Source organism: Oratosquilla oratoria, chromosome 13 (genome assembly GCF_046742065.1).
Source record: "Oratosquilla oratoria isolate Oo_2021 chromosome 13, ASM4674206v1, whole genome shotgun sequence".
NCBI lineage: Eukaryota > Metazoa > Arthropoda > Malacostraca > Stomatopoda > Squillidae > Oratosquilla > Oratosquilla oratoria.
Genome location: NC_134789.1, coordinates 50,521,942 through 50,544,089, shown reverse-complemented (window position 1 = coordinate 50,544,089; position 22,148 = coordinate 50,521,942). Strand labels below are relative to the sequence as shown.

Here is a 22,148-nt window from a genome sequence, read left to right as displayed (position 1 = left end):
AGAGGAAATACAAACTAAGGGAATGCTGAGAGACCTGGGGGTGTGGATGAGTGATGACTGTGGCTTCAAAGCATATATATTAATATAACCCACACCACTATTGCTGCTCATAAATTGAGGGGATGGATCCTCCAGACCTTTAAGATCAGGAAGCCCAAGCAATTGCTACCTATGAATATGTGGAAGACCATAGCAATGTCAAAGCTAGAGTATGTATGCCAGCTATGGCCTCCACACAAAGTCAAGGAGATACAGGAACTCAAGCAGGTCCACAAGGAGGTTGGTCAGGGACTCCCTGAGTTACTGGGAGAGGCTAAATCTCCTCAAGCTCTTTTCATTGTAGAGACACAGTGCTATATAGTAATTTACATCTGGAAAGCCCTGGAGGTTACAGCACCAAACCCATCACTAAAAGATGGAAGTGGTAACAAAGAGAGACACCACCCCAGGTTTGGTAGGACCTTTAGAAGGTCCATAAGCAGCTTCTCCCAGCCAGTCCACCATCACTTTACCTCCCTTTTTATGGCACTGCATGGTACCCATCCAATCTAGGTGCCTTACCTGCTCTCATAATTTTAATAACTGTTTTCACATCATCTTTCCTTATTTCTCATCCATTTTCCTCATTCATCACTGTCATTTTCTTAGTGCTTCCCACTGCAAATACCTTTCCCTCCCTATCCTCCACATAGCAACTCCTTAAAATACTATGCCCATCTTACTCTTACTGCTGTCTCTCTCATTCTCATCTCTCCATCTGCACCTTTTACCTTTTCTTCTCTACTTGATTTGCCTCCTCTTCCTCTCTTAATTTCCTTCCAAAACATCTTTTTATTGCTTTCAAAATTTTCTGTAATACTTTCACGTCTCTCCTCATTGCCTCCTTTATCTTATGTTTTACTTCTCTTCCCTTTTCTTTGTACCTCATATGATTCTCTCATCCTATTTTGTAACCAGTCTGTGAATGCTTGATTCTTCTCTTCTACAACCTTCTTTGCTTCATCATCTCACCACTCACTACCCTTTCAGCTATTTCCTCCTGTCCTTTGTGTTCCACATACCATCTTTGCACACATTATGGCTCCCTCCTTGAAACATCCCCCATTCCTTCACTCCTAGTTCTACTCTATCCTTCACTCCCTTCGACTCTTCTCTCAGCCTCTTCTTGTACTCCTTCTTTTCTTTCTCATTTAAAGAGTTTACTCTAAGCACCTCCCCACCATCTGTCATTTTCCTCTTTCCCCATCTATCCTCCACTCTCAACTTACCTTCCACCAAAAATTATCTGATATTCCCCCACTCTCTCCCCTTAGAACATGTACACCAAATACCCTACTCTTCTCCTGGTTACCACTAAATAGTCCATTAAAGCCCTGTCTACCACCTTTCCATCCACCACCCTCTCCTATGTGTACTTATGCTTGACTTCTTTCTAAACACTGTATCTGCTTTCATCAACTCTCTAGACACATCTTCACCATCATCTCTCTCCACTACAATTTTTTTTCCAGGAACTCCACGCTTCCCAGCCATTCTGTATTGGTTCATCTTCTATCCTAGCATTGAGATTTCCCAATACCACTACATTAACATTTCTCCCTAAACCCTCTATGCACTCATTTAAATCTTAAAAAAAAAAAAAAAACTTTCCTCTACACTCTTCTCACTACCAGGCCCATATGCACTTACAAAAGCCCACATTTCCCTTCCCAGTTTCATCTTCATCCACAGTAACCTTGAAGAAACTGCCTTCCACTCCACCACACATTTACCTTTCTCTTGACTTACTAGTATAGCTACCCCTTCTCTCCCCTGTCCTCTCTTCACTCTTGACACCCTCCTAACTACACTCCCAAACTCAAACTTGCCCCTCCCTTTCAACTTTGTTTCACTCACTGCCAACAGATCCATCTTTCTTCTCACAAACATACTGCCTATCTCTTCCCTTTTACTCTCATCTGTACCATATCCATATGCATTAAAAGACCCAAACCTTAGGATTCTGTTTGGAAAACTCCTCCCAGACCCTCTTATGCCTTTAGTTTTTTCAGGAATTCCCCCTTTGGGGCTACAAAGAGTAGAATGCCTAGTCCTATCCCTGTCCCTTTTTTGTCGCCTTTTATGACTCAAGTGGAAACATTTTGTGGTAGTATTCTTTCTCCCCTACCATAGGGGATATATACATAGTAGTAGAGCTTGTGTTAGGATTAGAAATGGAGAGAGTGAATGGTTTGAGGTAAAGGTGGGACTTTGTCAGGGATGTGTTATGTCACCCTGGCTGTTCAATCTTTACATGGATGGGGTGGTGTGAGAGGTGAATGCAAGGGTAGTTGGTCAGGCGTTGGAGATGATTAAAGAAAATAGAGAAAAGTGGGAGGTGAGCCAGTTGTTGTTTGCTGACGACACTGCGCTTGTAGCAGGATCAGAGGAGGGATTGAGGAAGTTATTGACAGAGTTTGAGAAGGTGTGTGAAAGAAGGAATCTGAAGATAAATGTGGGTAAAAGTAAGGTGATGAGATGTACAAAGGGAGAGAGGGACAGCAGACTGGAAGTGAGCATTAAGGGTGAAAGACTGGAGGAAGTGGATAGTTTTAGATACTTGGGTGCGAATGTGGCAGGAAAGGGAGGAGTTGGGGTGGAGGTAGAATGTAGATTGAGAGAAATGAGTAAATGTCTTGGTGGATTGAAAAGTGTAACGAGAAATAGACATTTGGGAATGGATGCTAAGAGGAGATTATATGAAGGAGTGATTGTGCCAACAGCATTGTACGAGGCAGAAACATGGAACATGAGAGAGGGGGAGAGAAGGAGTTTGAATATGTTTGAGATGAAATGTCTGAGAAGTATGATAGGGGTTACTAGGCTGGATAGCATGAGAAATGAGGAGGTGAGGAGGAGAACAGGGGTGGAAAGGGAGTTGGGAGATAGGGTTGATGAAAGAGTATTGGGATGGTTTGGACACATGGAAAGAATGAGTGAAGAAAGATTAGTAAAAGAAGTGTGGAAGGCAGAGGTGGAGGAAGTGAATATGAGGGGGGGCCTAGGATGAGATGGATGGATGGGGTGAAAGGGGCATTACAAAAGAGAGGAATGTCTGTTGAGGAAGGACGAGAGAGGACAGAAGATAGGGGTGAATGGAGAGGGGTTGTGTATAGATGATGCTGTGATGCATGAGGGGAAGTGGGGGGGGGATGGAGGGTGAGGAAGTATGTATGAGAAAAAATATGACGCAACCCAAAGGGATTTTGCCACATCTTCTTTTCTTCATGGGGGGACGAAGAGGGGGGGGGGTCGCTGAATTTATGAAGCAGCCTTGCTGTGGATGTGCTGTGTCTTGCAACACTTGCTTCTGACCCAGGGCAGTGGACAGGATGCAGGGATGCCCATCATCCAGGAGGTGCCAAGATAAGAAGGAGGGTGGAGGGGAGTGGAATATATAGGAAATGGAATGGGTTGGAGTGGTTTCTATGCCTTTTTCTTTTTTGGCTACCCCCATGTAGGGGGGAAAAAGCCTTTGGTATATTGATTGATATATATATATATATATATATATATATATATATATATATGTATGTTTAATTCATACTTGTTTTATATGTTGAGAGGAGACATCATCTGAAGGTGTTGTCGTTGTTGCCTATCCTTTAGAAGATATATATAGGTATATATATATATATATATGTATATATATATGTATATATATATATGTATATATATATATATATATATATATATATATATATATATATATATATATATATATATATGTATGTATATATATATATGTATATGTATATATAATTATATATATATATATATATATATATATATATATATATGTATGTATATGTATATATATATATATATATATATATAATGTATGTATATGTATATATATGTAAATATATGTATATATAAATATATATATATATTTATACATACTGTATATATATATATGGATATATGGATAAATATATATATATATATATATATATATATATATATATATATATATATATATATATATATATATATATATATATATATATATATTACACACAGGAACCCAAAGTCGGAGAAAGAATAAACTTCGAATAAAGAAAAATCCTATATTTTCGGCTATCAACTGTAGCCCTCTTCAGGAAGAGGGCTACAGTTGATAGCCGAAATATAGGATTTTTCTTTATTCGAATTTTATTCTTTCTCCGACTGTGGGTTCCTGTGTGTAATTTACAAATGTGCTACTACATTTCTGTTTAGAAATATATATATATATATATATATATATATGTATGTATATGTATATATATATGTATATATATATACATATATATATATATATATATACAGATTGACCTCTCATTAGCAGACTAAAAGGGGGGTAACGGTGTCCGTTGATGTGAATAATCCGTTGATTTGGATTTTTTTTTTTTGTGTGTGTGTATTGGGGGGGAGATCACCTGAAAGGTTCAACAGCACCGTCATCCGCACTGCCAGCCTCCCCATATTCCACTTTATTACAAATACTGTGGCGGTTTCTAAAACGCCACAACCAACCAGTGCTAGCCTTACAGTCAATATTCATTTGACTCGCAAATTTATTAGCAGTGACCATGATCTCAACACCACGCATTTTCATCTTTACCGAACGTCGCTGAACATACCATTTATACACTGCGTCATCAAGGTGCTTACTACGAGGAATTTTCACATGCTTACGAGCATGTTCAACACCTTTCTTGTCCTTACCAACACAGACATCAAAATGAGTAGCATATTGCTTTAACTTATCCTTCGCTTTATGAATATCACTCACTGTTTGTTTTTTAACTCCAAACTCCTCATACACTCTGGCCACAGATACACCCGATTCGAACTTCTTAATTAGCTCTAATTTCTTCTTAATATTTAGATTAACATACTTTGCTTTAGCTTTGGGTGGCATAGTGATTGCACAGCACTAAACAGCAGTGCCAAAACAGCGAAAACACCGCAAACACAGCTAATTAACGTCCACATCAATCACGATCTTGTTAACTAGTAAACAAAACAAAGTGCGCGCCATCATGCCATCAGCCACTCAGCGGACAAATGCCGAACTAACGGATGCAGTCACCCTACTTGCGAAATTTAGACTGTTGGACTGGACCAGCGGATTTCTGACCAGACCATCGGATTTTGTCCGTTGCATCCGATATCCGGTAATGTGGTGTCCGTTAATGAGAGGTCAATCTGTGTATATATATATATATATATATATATATAGTGAGTCCTCCTTATACGGTTATTCTTTATCCGGTAAATTCACAGTTACAGTATTTGGTAATTACTACCCTCAATTCTATTTACGGTAAGAAAAATTCACAGATACGGTATCCGTTCGTGTTTTGGAGGTAAAATTAGATATTTTGAAGAGGAAAGAGCAGGAAGAAGGTACATCTGCCGTAAGTCAAAACTTGGTTTTGGTATACGGTAATTTAAATTTGCGGTAAGGTTTTCAGGACTGCAAATGTACTGTATAACAAGGACTCACTGTATATATATATTTTTTTTTATCTGTTTTAGGATGGCACCAAAAGCAACCTATATTCTTCTGGATATGAAATATTAGTTGGAAGAAAATTGGATGATGTTAAGACACTTGGAAAAGAACTCTTCGCTTTCTTTGGTGATGTGTGTCTGCGGGTGCATTTTCTCATGAGTGGCTTTGTGAGGTAAGATCCCAGAACAGGTAGATATTAATGTTGTAATACTTTAATGTGGTAATGAACTCTTAGATTTTATTCAATCAAAAATGATTCATTATAAGGAACATCACACTAGTGAAATGTTGAAGACTTTCTTGCTTCATCATGGTTATATGTTCTCTAGAACACCAGACAGTTTTATTCAGCTGAAGGGAGTGTCATCATAGTGCAGGGTGATCATATCTAAGTGAACCACCTCAGCACATAAGTAGTGTGAGCTGCTTTTTATATTTGACTAGATATCCTTTGTTTATGAAGTGCAGAGAGAAACTAATCACCATGTGTAAATAGCCTACAAAAATTGCATTTAAACATGCATACACATAATGATACCCAACAATTTAGAAAACAATGACAACTTACAAACACAAATTAAAGCCCTAAGAACAACATCTAAAAGAAGCACCAATAAAATTTCAACACTTCGAAAACAAAATCCTTTCTATAGAGCAACACATGAAAATACTGGGTACATAATGCTGTGCAAGAGCCTTCAAACCCACCCACTGCTCACATGACATCACACAAACACAGAGTCTATTATATGTAACATAAAAAAGATTAGGAGAATTCTACTCAAACATTTACAACAGCCTATCCCCAGTACCTCATAATACAAAAACACACACACACTCAATTCTGATTTTCACTAAATTCTCCTAGAAATCAACTCAGCAGAGAAATCACTCCAAAGATAAGAAAGAATTACACTAACACACCTATCATCACCCCATGCTAAGATAACAACACAATCATTTTGGCAACAGACACTGATTGCCCTAGATGCAACCACTACACAGAAGATACAGAGCACATTATACTTCACTGTCCTACACTCACTTTTCAGAGATTAACAAAATTTCTTCACTGAATGACCTATGGGCTGAATCAATTGCTGTGGCTTGTTTTCTGGGGATAGGATCTCCAGAAAAAGAGAACTGGCATAATGGATTGGTCAAGCCCCCATATCTGCTTTCCTTCTTCAATCCCCTTTGTCACTCCTTGGACTTTAACTTATTTTTAATACTTCTGAGGCAAAAGGATAAAGAGTACCATCACTGTGTTGTAAAAGGCAACAAAATAGGTTTCTCAAGGCTATGGTCACCCTTAGCACAAGACTCATATTTATTTAATGGTTGTATGTATGTATACTTTCATTACAACAATTTCCTTTCTCTTGTAAATAGAATAAAGAATGTTTCTGTACATCCTGTAACAAGGATATATGTATACATATATACAAAAACCTCAGACTCATATATTGCCATGGTCACTAAGTATACCATGTAAACCCCCTGTGCTAAGTTTTTTTCTCAATTGATATTATATATGAGAAAAAAAAGTAGAATGAGTATAAGAAGAAGCTGAAAGAGGAGTGGGAGGGAGTAAAGGATAGAGTAGAACTAGGAGTGGAGGAATGGGGATGGTTCAAGGAGGGAGTCATAAGGTGTGCAAAGATGGTGTGGAGGAAATAGAAGAAAGGGTAGTGAGTGGTGGGCTGAGGAAGCAAAGAAAGGTGTAGAAAAGAAGAAGCAGGCATTCATAGATTGGCTACAAATTAGGAGGAGGGAATCGTATGAGAGGTACAAAGTAAAGAGAAGGTAAGTTAAGCATAAGATAAAGGAAGCAAAGAGGAGAACAGATGAGAAATGGAGTAAAAGTATGACAGAGGAGGTGAATCAAGTAGAGAAGAAAAGGTAAAAGGTGCAGATGGAGAGATGATAATGGAAGAGAAGGCAGTGAGAGGAAGGTGGGCTGAGTATTTTAGGGAGTTGCTAAATGTGAAGGAGGATAGGGAGGGAAAGGTAGTTGCAGTGGGAAGCGCTAAGAAAATGAGAGTGATGAGTGAGGAAAATGGAGGAGAAATAAGGAAGGATGAAGTGAAGACAGTTGTTAAGATGATGAGAGCAGGTAAGGCACCTGGTCTGGATGGATGCCATGCAGAATGTCTGAAGAAAAGAGGTACAGTTATGGTGGACTGGCTGGTGAGGTTATTTAATGTTTGTTTAAGAGAGGGTAGAGTGCTGGAGGACTGGAGAAGTGCCTGTATAGTTCCACTTTACAAGGGAAAGGGGGACAAGTGTGAGTGTAGTAGTTTCAGAGGGATCAGCTTGTTGAGTGTAGTTGGGAAGGCTTATGGGAGGGTCTTGATTGAGAGGATTGGGAGGGGAGCAGGAGGAGTGGTTGGTGGGGAACAGTGTGGGTTTGGGACAGGTGGGGGTTGTGGGGGTCGGATTTTTGTGGTAAGACAGATATGTGAGAAAGCTATAGAAAAAGGTAAGGATGTTTTTGGGGCTTTTATGGATCTGGAAAAGGCTTACGACAGGGTAGACCGGAAGGCACTGTGGGAGGTACTGCAGATGTGTGGGATAGGAGGAAAGCTGTTAAGAGCGGTCAAGAGTTTTTATGAGAGTGGTAGGGTTTGTGTTGGGATTAGAAATGGAGAGAGTGAATGGTTTGAGGTAAAGGTGGGACTTCGTCAGGGATGTGTTATGTCACCCTGGCTGTTCAATCTTTACATGGATGGGGTGGTGCGAGAGGTGAATGCAAGGGTAGTGGGTCAGGGGTTGGAGATGATTAAAGAAAATGGAGAAAAGTGGGAGGTGAGCCAGTTGTTGTTTGCTGACAACACTGCGCTTGTAGCAGGATCAGAGTTAGTGACAGAGTTTGAGAAGGTGTGTGAAAGAAGGAATCTGAAGATAAATGTGGGTAAAAGTAAGGTGATGAGATGTACAAAGGGAGAGAGGGACAGCAGACTGGAAGTGAGCATTAAGGGTGAAAGACTGGAGGAAGTGGATAGTTTTAGATACTTGGGTGCGAATGTGGCAGGAAAGGGAGGAGTTGGGGTGGAGGTAGAATGTAGATTGAGAGAAGCAAGTAAATGCCTTGGTGGATTAAAAAGTGTAATGAGAAATAGACATTTGGGAACGGATGCTAAGAGGAGATTATATGAAGGAGTGATTGTGCCAACAGCACTGTACGGGGCGGAAGTGTGGAACACGAGAGAGGGGGAGAGAAGGAGTTTGAATGTGTTTGAGATGAAATGTCTGAGAAGTATGATAGGGGTTACTAGGCTGGATGGAGTGAGAGGTGAGGAGGGGAACAGGGGTGGAAAGGGAGGTGGGAGATAGGGCTGATGAAAGAGTATTAGGATGGTTTGGACACATGGAAAGAATGATTGAAGAAAGATTAGTAAAAGAAGTGTGGAAGGCAGAGGTGGAGGGAGTGAATACGAGGGGGCATCCTAGGATGAGATGGATGGATGGGGTGAAAGGGACATTACAAAAGAGAGGAATTATGTCTGTTGAGAAAGGACGGGAGAGGACAGAAGATAGGGGTGAATGGAGAGGGGTTGTGTATAGATGATGCTGTGATGCATGAGGTGGAGTGGGTGGGGGATGGGGGTGAGGAAGTATGTATGAAAAAAAATTGACGCAGCCTGAAGGGATTTCTCCCCATCTTCTCTTTTTCTGCATGGGGGGACGGAGGGGGGGGTTGCTGAATTTATGAAGCAGCCTTGCTGTGGATGTGCTGTGTCTTGCGACACTTGCTTCTGACCCAGGGCAGTGGACAGGATACAGGGATGACCCGTCATCCAGGAGGTGCCAAGATAAGAGGGAGGGAGGAGGGTGGAAGGGAGTGGAATATATGAGAAATGAAATGGGTTGGAGTGGTTTCTATGCCTTTTTCTTTTTGGCTACCCCCCCATGTAAGGGGAAAAAGCCTTTTGTATATGTATGTATGTATGATATTATATATTATCATTTCTCTATGTGATACAGCATGTACTATTTTCTTCTTATTTGTTGTTATTGTTGTATTTATTTTTTCTTTTCTTTTTCAGATTTAACAATGAGGCAAGGCAGTTTGGTGATGGGAAGAGTGAATCTCCACGACTCTTGCTTAAAATGAATCGAGACATGGTTGGCTTTTACAATAGCTCAGTTGAGTTAAGGCAAGTATTTCTAAGTTACAAGTTAGTTAAGATAGTGTGAGGTAGATGTCAAGAATGGGAAGCAGTTCAAACCGTGCATGGCAGAAAGAATTAGTAGTAAGAGCATGCTACATTAAATTCCTGCTTCAAAATGGCCCATGTAAAGAGGCATTACACACCTTCTGCACAGCAAAATTTGTGACATTAAACTGAATGATTTGGAAGGCCCCCCCTTATAAGGGTGAAAAGGCTTTTTGGTGTGTGTATATATGTATTGTATTATTATTGTTGTTATTATTATACTTTTTCTTATTTCTATTCTTTTATGGAAAAATACAATTACTTTTTTAATCAAATTACAATTCCATTAAACAGGTCAAGTCAAGATTGCTTGGAAAAATATACCTCTTTGATTTCATTGGACATATGTTCTCCTGAGTTTGATGCCCAAAGAGCAACTCAGGCTATGCAAGAGCATGAGTTACGTTTTGTGGCTGATGTCCTTTTGGACCAACTGGTTTTGCCTGGGGTTGGCAATATAATTAAGAATGAGGTTAGTAATGTAGTTAAGCACCAAGCTCAATAGGCTTTTGTAACAAGATACATCTTATATGATGACATATCACTTCAAAAATCTCCCATTCCACCTTCACTTCACCCTACCCCTGCCACGTCCATCATTGTTTGTTCTGTGTAGCATTGTTTTATTTTCCAGCAAGTTTTATGATTTCTCAATTTGTTTGTGCATGAAAAAGATCAGATATATCAAAGTAGTAATTTGAAATATTTATCATTTTGTGCCCCCATGCTGACCCCATCCATTCATCAGAAAGTCATTTGTTTACCTGAGTTCACTATACAGGAAAGGATCTATATATGTGTCCTATATCTTTCTTCTTCATTTGTCATACCTAGCTTTAATTTCATTTATGGCTCTAGCTTGGGCTCTGTCATCTTTAAGGCTATTCCAGGATATGACATATCTGTATAACTTTTTCTTGATATCTTTTAAGCATGTCGTCTTTTTTTATTTGTTCTCATTGCCTTGGGAGGCTTTTCTATTCTAAATCAAGAAATGTTGCTAGTTTTACCTGTTCCCTTTATCAGTTTGAATACCATAATCATGTCACCTTTTTCTCTTCTTACTTCAAATGATCGCAGGTCCAATGATTTTAGTTCCTCCTCATGTTTTATCTGCTAGAGTATGTCCCCATTAAATTGGTATTAATGAAGTGTTCATTTATTTGCCAACTGTCTTGGATCATTGTTGCTAATAAAAAAAACAAAACAATGAATTTATGAGGTGTATAAACAAAGTAATAACATTGGTAATTGGTAATAGTTTTGTTTACATTTGAATACTCATTTCCCTATCATTTTATTTCATTGCTATGTTTATTATTTTATTTGAATACAGGGACTATTTAATGCAGGAATAAATCCAAATAGCAAAATGAGTGACTTGAACACAGAGCTTGTGTCTTTCTTGGTGAAAATGACAAGAGATTTCACACTCATATTCTACAAGGTGAGGAGGTTTGACATTGTAGGCACTTTTTATAAGAAAGATAAAATGCAAGATTACATAGTAGAGCAGTGCATGTCAGGATAGTGAAAAAGGTGAAGATTTTCCTTTCCCATGCCTCATTTTGTGAGTAATGACTAATTGCATTAGAAAAAGTAGAGGGATTTATTTGCATTTGATAGAAGATTGTCACAAAATTAAATTATCTGTAAATAAGACTGCTTTTTGTCATGTTATACAATGGGTAGTTTCTAGACCAGTTTTTTTTTTAATTGAAATACTGCTTTCATCATAAATTTTGAGCTTGTGACGCTTGCAAGCCATCAGTGTTATTTGATAAGTGTGTGTTGTGGGATGAATTTAATTTTTTGTCAGTCTTATGGCTTAGGTAATCCCAAATGACTACCAGTCACAATCCTTTTCCTATTACCTCATTATCCAAACATGCTTTACCTTAATAAATTGGTAGCTAACTGATTATTGATTGAATTTTCAAAATTTGGTTGGCACGGAACTAGATTGCAAAGTTATTAGATTGGGGAATATAGATAAACCCTTTTGCAACAAAGGGCTGCCATGGAGATGAATAGTATAACCTTGTGGCAGCCAGAATAAAAGGAAAAATCTTGTGCAGCAAAGAAGGGGTTAATTGAGCTATCTCCCATTTGTTATTGAGGCAATGATTAAAGTAGGTAAACAGTACATTCATGTACCAAAAATCCTTTTTTCCCATGTAAAGTGGTGGCCAGTCAAACTATAACCAGAAGAAAAAGAAAAATGGCTGCTATGAAAGAAGGGGTTAATATAAGACAATTCCATTGTATGCATGGTTTGATGATTGCCATAGTATAGTGTGCTGTGCAAGGTAGATATTGATAATTGTTGCCTCTTGTTTCACTGACTCATAACCCATAGCCCTGTAGTGACTAGTAACAGTCCTTAGGCCTTCATAGAGATCTTTTTTGGAAAGAAAATTTGGACTTCATCCAACCTCATTTTGGACCAAAAGGTCTCCTGTTAGTATGCTTTGCCATTGTAACTTGTTTAACTTGTTGACAGTTGTGTTTGTTGTATAATGTAGGACAGTTTCTGTGTCACTGGCTTATAGTAGTAAGAGGTGGGGAGCATATCCAGGTTCCCAATTCTTCTTTGTGACAATGTAGAAGAAGCACAGTTAAAGTTTTTATTGAGAGATTTTGAACATGACTTGGAAACTAAGTGGCAGGCTCTCAGGACTGCACCCCAAGATGGAGGGGAGAATGTTGATGAGTTTTAAAATGGGTGGCACGAAGATGATACTCTCAAACATCCATGTTACAGGGTCACCACTTGCAGATACTTGTTATTGAACTCTGTAAGATAGATCAGTCTCAGAATGAAAAATCTTAATGAAATGTGTAACCTCAATTTTCATTTACTTGAAATCATAGCCCCACAGTAGCCAGCAGCTAACCTCAGGTCTTCTCATAGATTTATTTGTAATAAAATTTTGATTTGTTATCTATATTGTATCTGTGTGGTTTTATTCATATTACCAGCTAACAGGAGAAGGGGAGGAGTGGTCACCATTTGTGAGTTCCCCTTAAGTAAAAAAGTGGAGGTAAATAGTAAGAATTGATAGAGAAAGGGGAACTCCAGATGGAGTTGAGGGTGTTGAAGGGTGTTTATTGTCTTTATTGATTTTTCTTCTCTTATCTCTGTAATTTACCCATGAGTGTAGAACTTTATAGATTTATACTTGGTCTAACTTGAATCATTACTTCATTTCTGTCTTTCCTGTAGTGTCGTCGCACAGGACTCAACCTGAAGCAGTTCATGAACATTTACCAGAAGAGTAAGTGTCCTGAATGTGGAGGCAGAGTTACTCGCTGCAAGATGGGGGAGTATGAACGGGCTACTTTCTTTTGCCCTGGCTGTCAAACTAATACAAAATCAACAAATAAAAAGAAATTTCCTAGCAAGAACAGTGTTCTAAGTTGGCTAGAATCAGGTAGAGATCAGGTCAGTAATGTGAAGACTTCAAAGTACATTTATTTTATTTTCTTTGGTTTAATGAGTGATTTATGATTCTCTTAGTTGTATTTACCTAGTCGTATTATATGGAAAGGGGAGCTATGCTCATAGTGACCTGTCTTTTATCTCGCAACATCTAGTTTGTTCTGAAATTCTTGTATGGTGTTTGCACACACTGTTGTTTCATCCAATTTGTTCCAGACATCCACCATTGTGTGTGGAAAACTTTTTTTTTTTTCATACCTCTTCAATAATTGTCCTTTTAGAGTTTCTTTTCATGTCCCCCTTTTTTTTTCATCACACTTTAATAAGTCTTCTCTGTCAAGAACTTCCATGCCTTTCATGATTCTGTAAATGGCCAATAGATCACCTTTCGCTTCTTTGCTCCAAGGTTGGTAGTTCCAGTTTAGACAATCTTTGTTCATATGTCAATTTTTAAAGTGTTAGGCCATCTTTGTCATTGCTCTTTGAATTCTTTCTATTTTTCTTATATTCTTTTTTATACTGGGTGTCCATAGTGTTGCAGTGTACTCCAACCTTGGTCCTATTAGTGTGACTAGTATTTTTTTTTTTTTTTTTTTTTACCATTACTTCATCCAAGTAATTAAAAGCTACCTGTATTGATCATAAGAAATTGTAGGTTTCTCCGACTATTTTGTTTATATGTTGGGAGACATGTCTTTGGTGATAATTACTCCTAGATCCTTTTTGGAACTTTCTTATACTGATTTTATATTGTCCTGATATTATTTTTTTTTTACTTTTTCTGAGTTCCATTATATTACTTTTCTTAATGTTGAAGTTTACTTCCAACTTTTGACTCCATTCCCAGACTTATTCCAGGTCTTTCTGTAGCAGTTTACAGTCTTTTTCCATACTAACTTTCTTTAGTAGTTTTGCATCATCTGCAAAGAAGTTCATGTAACATTCTACTTGTACACCTTCATCCATGTCATTTATATATAGCAAACATTATCAGAGCCAATACTGAACCCTGTGGGATTCCACTTATCATTTCTCCCCAGGTTGAATTTTTATCTCTGACCACCACTCTCATTTTTCTCCCATGCAAGAAATCTTCCATCCATTCCAGTAATTTTCCGTGTAAACCTGTTGTTTTGAGTTTTCCTAAAAGTTTTTTGTGTGGTATTTTATCAAACACCTTTTCTAGGTCTAGAAAAGCATAGTCTACCCATCTGTCCCTTTATTGCTTTATATCTATTCCCTGTGGTTGGGGAAAAGAATACTGCCACCAAGTATTTCCACTTGGATCGTAAGAGGCGAGAAGAAAGGGACGGGGATTGGGACTAGGAATCCTTCTCCTTGTAGCCCCACAGGGGACATTCCTAAAAGAAAAAGTAAAGGCATAAGAGGGTCTGGGAGTTTTCCGACCAGCACCCTAAGGTTTGGGTCTTTTAATGTGCGTGGATGTGGTACAGATGAGAGTGAAAGGGAAGAGATAGGTAGTATGTTTGTGAGAAGAAAGATGGATGTGTTGGCTTTGAGTGAAACTAAGTTGAAAGGGAAGGGTGAGTGTAAGTTTGGGAGTGTAAGTGGGAGGTTATCAGGAGTGAAGAGAGGGCGAGGGAGGGAAGGGGTGGTTATTCTAGTAAGTGAAGAGATAGGTAAACATGTAGTGGAGTGGAAGGAGGTTTCCTCAAGGATAATGTGGATGAAGGTGAAACTGGGAAAGGAGATGTGGGTCTTTGTAAATGCATATGGGCCTGGCAGTGAGAAGAGTGTAGAAGAAAGGGAGGCCTTTTGGATAGATTTAAATGAGTGCATAGAGGATTTAGGGAGAAATGTCAAAGTAATAGTATTGGGAGACCTTAATGCTAGGGTAGGAAATGGTCCAATTGATGGAGTGGTTGGGAAATGTGGAGTTCCAGGAAAGAATTGTAGTGGAGAGTTGATGGTGGAAATGTGTCTAGAAAGAGAGTTGATGATAGCAAATACAGTGTTTTGGAAGAAAGTTAAGCATAAGTACACATGGGAGAGGGTGGTGGATGAAAGGGTGGTAGATAGAGCGTTAATGGATTATGTAGTGGTAAATAGGCTTATGATAGGAAGAGTTAAGGATGTACATGTGCTAAGGGGAGAGGGTGGGGGAATATCAGATCATTTTTTGGTGGAAGGTAAGTTGAGAGTGGAGGATAGATGGAGAAAGAGGAAAGGGACAAAAGGTAGGGAGGTGCTTAGAGTGAACTCTTTAAATGAAAAGGAAAAGGAGAAGTGCAAGAAGAAGCTGAAGGAGTGGGAGGGAGTGAAGGATAGAGTAGAGCTAGGTGTGGAGGAGGAATGGGGATGGTTCAAGGAGGGAGTCACAAAGTGTGCAAGGATGGTGTGTTTAACAAGAAGGACAGGAGGAAATAGAAGGAAGGGTAGTGAATGGTGGGACGAGGAAACAAAGAAGGTTGTAGAAGAGAAGAAGCGAGCTTTCACAGATTTGTTACAAAATAGGATGAGGGAGTCATATGAGAGGTACAAAGAAAAGAAAAGAGAAATAAAGTAGGCAAAGAGGAGAGCAGATGTGAAATGGGGTAAGAGTATGACAGAAAATTTTGAAAGTAATAAAAAGATGTTTTGGAAAGAAATTAAGAGAGGAAGAGGAGGCGAATCAAGTAGAGAAGAAAAGGTAAAAGGTGCAGATGGAGAGATGATAATGGAAGAGAAGGCAGTAAGGGAAAGATGGTCAGAATATTTTAGGGAGTTGCTAAATGTGAAGGAGGATAGGGAGGGAAAGATAGTTGCAGTGGGAAATGCTAAGAAAATGAGAGTGATGAGTGAGGAAAATGGAGGAGAAATAAGGAAGGATGAAGTGAAGACAGTTGTTAAGATGATGAAAGCAGCTAAGGCACCTGGTCTGGATGGATGCCATGCAGAATGTCTAAAAAAAGGAGGTACAGTTATGGTGGACTGGCTGGTGAGGTTATTTAATGTTTGCTGGAGAGAGGGTAGAGTGCCGGAGGACTGGAGGAGTGCCTGTATAGTTCCACTTTACAAGGGAAAAGGGGACAAGTGTGAATGTAGTAGTTTCAGAGGGATTAGTTTGTTAAGTGTAGTTGGGAAGGCTTATGGGAGGATCTTGATTGAGAGGATTAGGAGAGGAACAGAGGGAGTAATTGGTGAGGAACAGTGGATTTAGGACAGGTAGAGGTTGTGTAGATCAGATCTTTGTGGTAAGACAGATATGTGAGAAAGCTATAGGAAAGGGGAAGGATGTTTTTTTGGCTTTTATGGATCTGGAAAAGGCTTACGATAGGGTAGACAGAAAGGCATTGTGGGAGGTTATGCAGATATACGGGATAGGAGGAAAGCTTCTAGGAGCTGTGAAGAGTTTTTATGAGAGTAGTAGAGCTTGTGTCAGGATTAGAAATGGAGAGAGTGGTTCGAGGTAAAGGTGGGACTTCGTCAAGGATGTGTTATGTCGCCCTGGCTGTTCAACTTGTACATGGATGGGGTAGTGCGAGAGGTAAATGTAAGGGCAGTGGGTCAGGGATTGGAGATGGTTAAAGAAAATGGAGAAAAGTGGGAGGTGAGCCAGCTGTTGTTTGCGGACGTTACTGCGCTTGTGGCAGGATCGGAGGAGGGATTGAGGAAGTTGGTGACAGAGTTTGGGAGAGTATGTGATAGAAAAAAGCTAAAGATAAATGTGGGTAAAAGGTGATGAGATGTACAAGGGGTGAAAGTGGCAGTAGACTGGAAGTGAGCATTAAGGGAGAGTGACTGGAGGAAGTGGATAGTTTTAGATACTTGGGTACAAATGTAGCAGGAAAAGGTGGAGTGAAGATGGAGGAAGAATGTAGATTGAGAGAAGCTAGTAAATGCCTTGGTGGATTGAAGAGTGTAATGAGGAATAGACATTTGGGAATGGATGCTAAGAGGAGACTGTATGAAGGAGTGATTGTGCTAACAGCACTGTATGGGACAGAAACATGGAACATAAGAGAGGAGGAGTTTGAATGTGTTGGAGATGAGGTGTCTGAGAAGTATGATAGGGGTTACTAGGCTAGATAGAGTGAGAAATGAGGAGGTGAGGAGGAGGAAAGGGGTGGAAAGGGAGTTGGGAGATAAGGTTGATGAAAGAGCATTAGGGTGGTTTGGACACATGGAAAGAATGAGTGAAGAAAGACTAGTAAAAGAGGTATGGAAGGCAGATGTGGAGGGAGTGAACATGAGGGACGTCCTAGGATGAGGTGGATGGATGGGGTGAAGGGGGCTTTGGGGAAGAGGGGAATGTCTGTTGAGGAAGGATGGGAGAGGACAGAAGACAGGGGTGAATGGAGAATGGTTGTATATGGATGATGTTGTGATGCATGAGGTGGAATGGGGGGTGAGGTAGTATGTGTGAGCAAAATTTGATGCAGCCCGAAGGGATTTCTCCCCGTCTTCTCCTTTTATGCATGGGGGGACGGAGAGGGGGGGTTTAATGAAGCGGCCTTGCTGTGGATGTGCTGTGTCTTGCGACACTGCTTCTGACCCAGGGCAGTGGACAGGGTGCAGGGATGACCCGTCATCCAGGAGGTGCTAAGATAAGAGGGAGGGTGGAGGGGTGTGGAGTGTATTCAGGGATGAAATGGGTGGAAATGATTTTATGCCTTTTCCTTTTTGGCTACCTCCCTTGTAAGGGGGAAAAAGCCTTGGTATATGTATATATCTATTAACCTTGAATAAAAACAAATCATGTTTGTGGCACATGATCTTCCCTGTCTCAAACCAAATTGTTTTGGATTTAGTATATTGTTCTCTTCCATCTACTTTTGACAACTTTTTCACAAATTTTAGCTATTGTACTCGTAAGGTAGTTTGGTCTTCCTCAATGTAGATTGAGAGAAGCATGTAAATGCCTTGGGGAATTAAAAAGTGTAATGAGAAATAGACATTTAGGTATGGATGCTAAGAGGAGATTGTATGAAGGAGTGATTGTGCTGAGCACTGTATGGGTTAGAAACATGGAACATAGAGAGGAGGAGAGGAGTTTGAATTTGTTTGAGATGAGGTGCCTGAGAAGTATGATAAGGGTTACTAGGCTGTATAGAGTGAGAAATGAGGAGGTGAAGAGGAGAATGGGGTGGAAAGGGAGTTGTTGTTGTCGTTCCCTAGACTGTCTGTCTGAGCAGTCCCGTCTCCCCAATGAATGCCACAGCCGAAACTGGGTTTTCCCACACATCCTTTGTAGAGTGTATGTTGTGTTGTTTGCATGCATGATTGTGTATAATGCAGTCTTCCATTATGTGTTGTATGGTATGGGGTGAAGTGTTACATCCTGGGCAGCTGTTCACAATGCGGTCATCCAGCCTCTTCTGGTAGCTTAGAAGTGCTGGGTGGTGGCCGCACCGCAGTCTGGCCAGGTGGACTCTGTCCTTTTGTGGGAGAGAGGATTCTGAAGGGTGGATATCAGGGGGTCTGGCATGCAGCAGTGTGTTGTCTTTCAGTGTGTTAATGGAGCGGTGAGTGATATGATTATGAATATGTCTCCGGAGGCTGGTATTTGGTGGTTGTGGAGGAAGAGAAGAGAGTATCTGTGTGTGGTACAGGTCTTTGGGTGTTGTTTTAATGTTTCTTGATGTGTATGGGTGTTCTGCTATGTAGTGTAGTGGGTGTGATGTGTTTGTGGTGGCTGCAGCAAGTGTTTGTGTGCCTCTCATGTCGAGGTGGTCCTTGACTTTGAGGACTTTTGTTTCATGGTGTAAATGGCCTGTAGGTGTTGTATTTGTGCAGCCTGTAATTGTTTTTAGGGCTTTGTTTTGTATGATTTGAAGGGTGTTGTGGTGTGTCTCACTAAGATTAGGAGCCCATGCAGGGAGTTGGGAGATAGGGTTGATGAAAGATTATTGGGATAGTTTGGACACATGGAAAGAATGAGTGCAGAAAGATTAGTAAAAGAGGTGTGGAAGGTAGAGGTAGAAGGAGTGAACATGAGGGGTCGACCTAGGATGAGATGGATGGATGGGGTAAAAGGGGCACTGGGAAAGAGGGGAATGTTTGTTCAGGAAGGATGGGAGAGGACAGACAATAGGGGTGAATGGAGAATGGTTGTGTATGGATGATGCTGTAATACATGAGGGGGATAGGGAGTGAGGGAGTATGTGTGAGAAATAAATTGATGCAGCCCAAAGGGATTTCTCCCTGTCTTCTTTTCTGCATGAGAGGGGGGTCGCCGATTTAATGAAGCGTCCTTGCTGTGGATGTGCTGTGTTTTGCAACACTATTTCTGACTCAGGGCAGTGGGCAAGATGCAGGGATGACCCATCATCCAGGAGGTGCCAAGATAAGAGGGAGGGAAGTGGGTGAAGGGGAGTGGAGTATGTTGGGAATGGAATTGGTGGGAGTGGTTTTTACCTTTATTTTTTGGCTACCTCTCATGTAAGGGGGAAAAAGCCTTTGGTGTATGTATGTATTTTTAATCCAGTGATTATGTAAACCTTGTTCAACACTATTTGGTGGTAGGGGACCTTTTAATTTTGTCTCTACATTTCCCATTGTATCTGGTTTTTCTTCCACCAGATAATTATTGAATTCATTTAATCCTGAAACCATGCAATCTATGTTGGTATACATTGATTTTATTATTATTATTATTATTTCCTCTTTGTCTTCTGTTTCTTGTGTTTCCTTTTTTTTTTTTTTATATATATATATACCATTTTCTGAGCTTCAAGTCCAGCACTCTCCAAAAAAACTCGTTGATGATGTCAGGTTTAGTTGTTTTTGGTTAGGTCAGAGTTTTTATGGTATTTTAGTTTTGTTTATTTCTTTGTTTAGATATATTTATTTTATTCTCTTTTATTCTTATATTTTATTTATTATTATTATTATTGTATTTACATTTTTTTTTTTTTTACACATGGAAAGAATGAGTGAAAAAAGATTAGTAAAAGAAGGCAGCTAATGCCTAAAGTTCAGTTGAGCAGTAGGTGTTAGACTCAGTTGAGCAGTAGGCATTAGACTCAGTTTAGCAGTAGGCGTCACTCAGGTCAGGTCAACTGGAGTAGCTGCTTCAGACAGAGATGGCAAGTGGTTGTGCTTCAGTGATCAATGCCTAAGAGGTACAATCTCTACGCAATAGAATTGTTGCCCTAGAGAAGATTGTTGAAGGTCTTAAAGAGGAAAATCAAGTTCTTTGTTCAAGGACCCAAAACACAGACTACAAACCATGTTTGGAACCTGGGTGGAAAAAGGTGACAAAGAAAACACAGAGAGAGGGTAAAAAGACCTCACCAGACCTGCCTGAATGCAGAAACTCATTTCAAGCTCTTGTGGGTTTACAAGAAGGAATGAAGAAAATGCAAGAGAAGAAGGATAAGGCAGTCACTAGATCCCTGCCCACAGGTAAGATTTTGGTTGTAGGAGATAGCCAGGTGTGGTATTTAGATAGGGCCCTCTTTTAAAAAGATAGGAAACATAAGACCTGGGTGTGTTTCTCCAGGGAGGGGATAAGTGATGTTAGAGGAGGATTGAAGAGTGTACAGTTGGGGAAGGGTTAAAACCCATCATTTGTTTGAGTGCTGGTGGGAATAACATAGGTAAGTTAGAGAGTGAGGAATTGTTTGCACGGTTTTGGGATGCATTAAATAAGATTAGGAATAAGGGAAGGGTTCCTGTTGTATGTGAAATCCTTCTGAGATGTACGGTTGGAGGCATGTGGCATTCCAGGGCTATTGCAATGATTTGCAGGCTGGCAAAATATTGTAAGGCCAATGGATGGGCATTTGGCGACAACTGGGATCGCTTTTTCAGTAAGAATCATCTATATACAAAGGACGGGGTGCACTTGTCACCCATAGGATTTCGGCTCCTTGCAGAATAACTTGAGTGAGAGGTAGACATCCTGCAGGGTTTTTTTGCAGGTAGAATACATAGGAGTTGGGGGGGGGGAGTATTGGGATATAGTAAAGAATCACCAAATCAGGTGGAGGGAGGATAAATTAAAAGTTTACTATACAAACAGCAGAAGCATAATAGATAAAATCCTTGGTGGATTGAAAAGTGTAATGAGAAATAGACATCTGGGAATGGATGCTAAGAGGAGGTTATATGAAGGAGTGATTGTGCCAACAGCATTGTATGGGGCAGAAACATGGAACATGAGAGAGGAAGAGAGAAGGGGTTTGAATGTGTTTGAGATTAAACGTCTGAGAAGTATGATTGGGGTTACTAGGCTGGATAGAGTGAGAAATGAGGAGGTGAGGAGGAGAACAAGGGTGGAAAGGGAACTGGGAGATAGGGTTGATGAAAGAGTATTGGGATGGTTTGGACACATGGAAAGAATGAGTGAAGAAAGATTAGTAAAAGAAGTGTGGAAGGCAGAGGTGCAAGTAGTGAATATGAGGGGCTGTCCTAGGATGAGATGGATGGATGGGGTGAAAGGGGCATTACAAAAGAGAGGAATGTCTGTGGAGGAAAGACGAGAGAGGACAGAAGATAGGGGTGAATGGAGAGGGGTTGTGTATAGATGATGCTGTGATGCATGAGGGGAGTGGGTGGGAGATGGGGAAGGTGAGGAAGTATGTATGAGAAAAATTTGACCCAGCCCGAAGGGATTTCTCCCTGTCTTCTCTTTTTCTGCATGAGGGGACAGAGAAGGGGGGTCGCCGAATTTATGAAGCAGCCTTGCTGTGGATGTGCTGTGTCTTGCGACACTGCTTCTTGCGACACTGCTTCTGACCCAGGGCAGTGGACAGGATGCAGGGATGACCCGTCATCCATGAGGCGCCGAGATGAGGGGGAGGGTGGAGGGGAGTGGAATATATAGGAGATGGAATGGGTGGGAGTGGTTTCTATGCCTTTTTCTTTGTGGCTACCCCCTGTGTATGGGGGAAAAAGACCTTGGTATATGTATGTATGTGAAGTAAAGCATGCAGAGAGAGATTTGATATTATAGTTATTACTGAATCCTGGATCAATATGGCTGATAGACATTTCCTTC

The 22,148-nt window shown here is 40.2% G+C and overlaps 1 protein-coding gene across 2 annotated transcripts in view; it reads left to right on the top strand.

Moving 5' to 3' along the window:
* LOC143032424 (endonuclease 8-like 3) overlaps positions 1-22,148 on the top strand; it is a 57,658-nt gene that overhangs the window by 733 nt on the left and 34,777 nt on the right. Inside the window, exons 2-6 of one of the 2 annotated variants that reach the window (XM_076197176.1) lie at positions 5,566-5,714; positions 9,592-9,702; positions 10,057-10,234; positions 11,099-11,209; positions 12,989-13,207. In XM_076197176.1, the coding sequence (XP_076053291.1) occupies positions 5,566-5,714; positions 9,592-9,702; positions 10,057-10,234; positions 11,099-11,209; positions 12,989-13,207 (768 nt within the window). The remainder of the gene's footprint in view (positions 1-5,565; positions 5,715-9,591; positions 9,703-10,056; positions 10,235-11,098; positions 11,210-12,988; positions 13,208-22,148) is intronic. The other variant, XM_076197177.1, reaches the window with a different exon arrangement.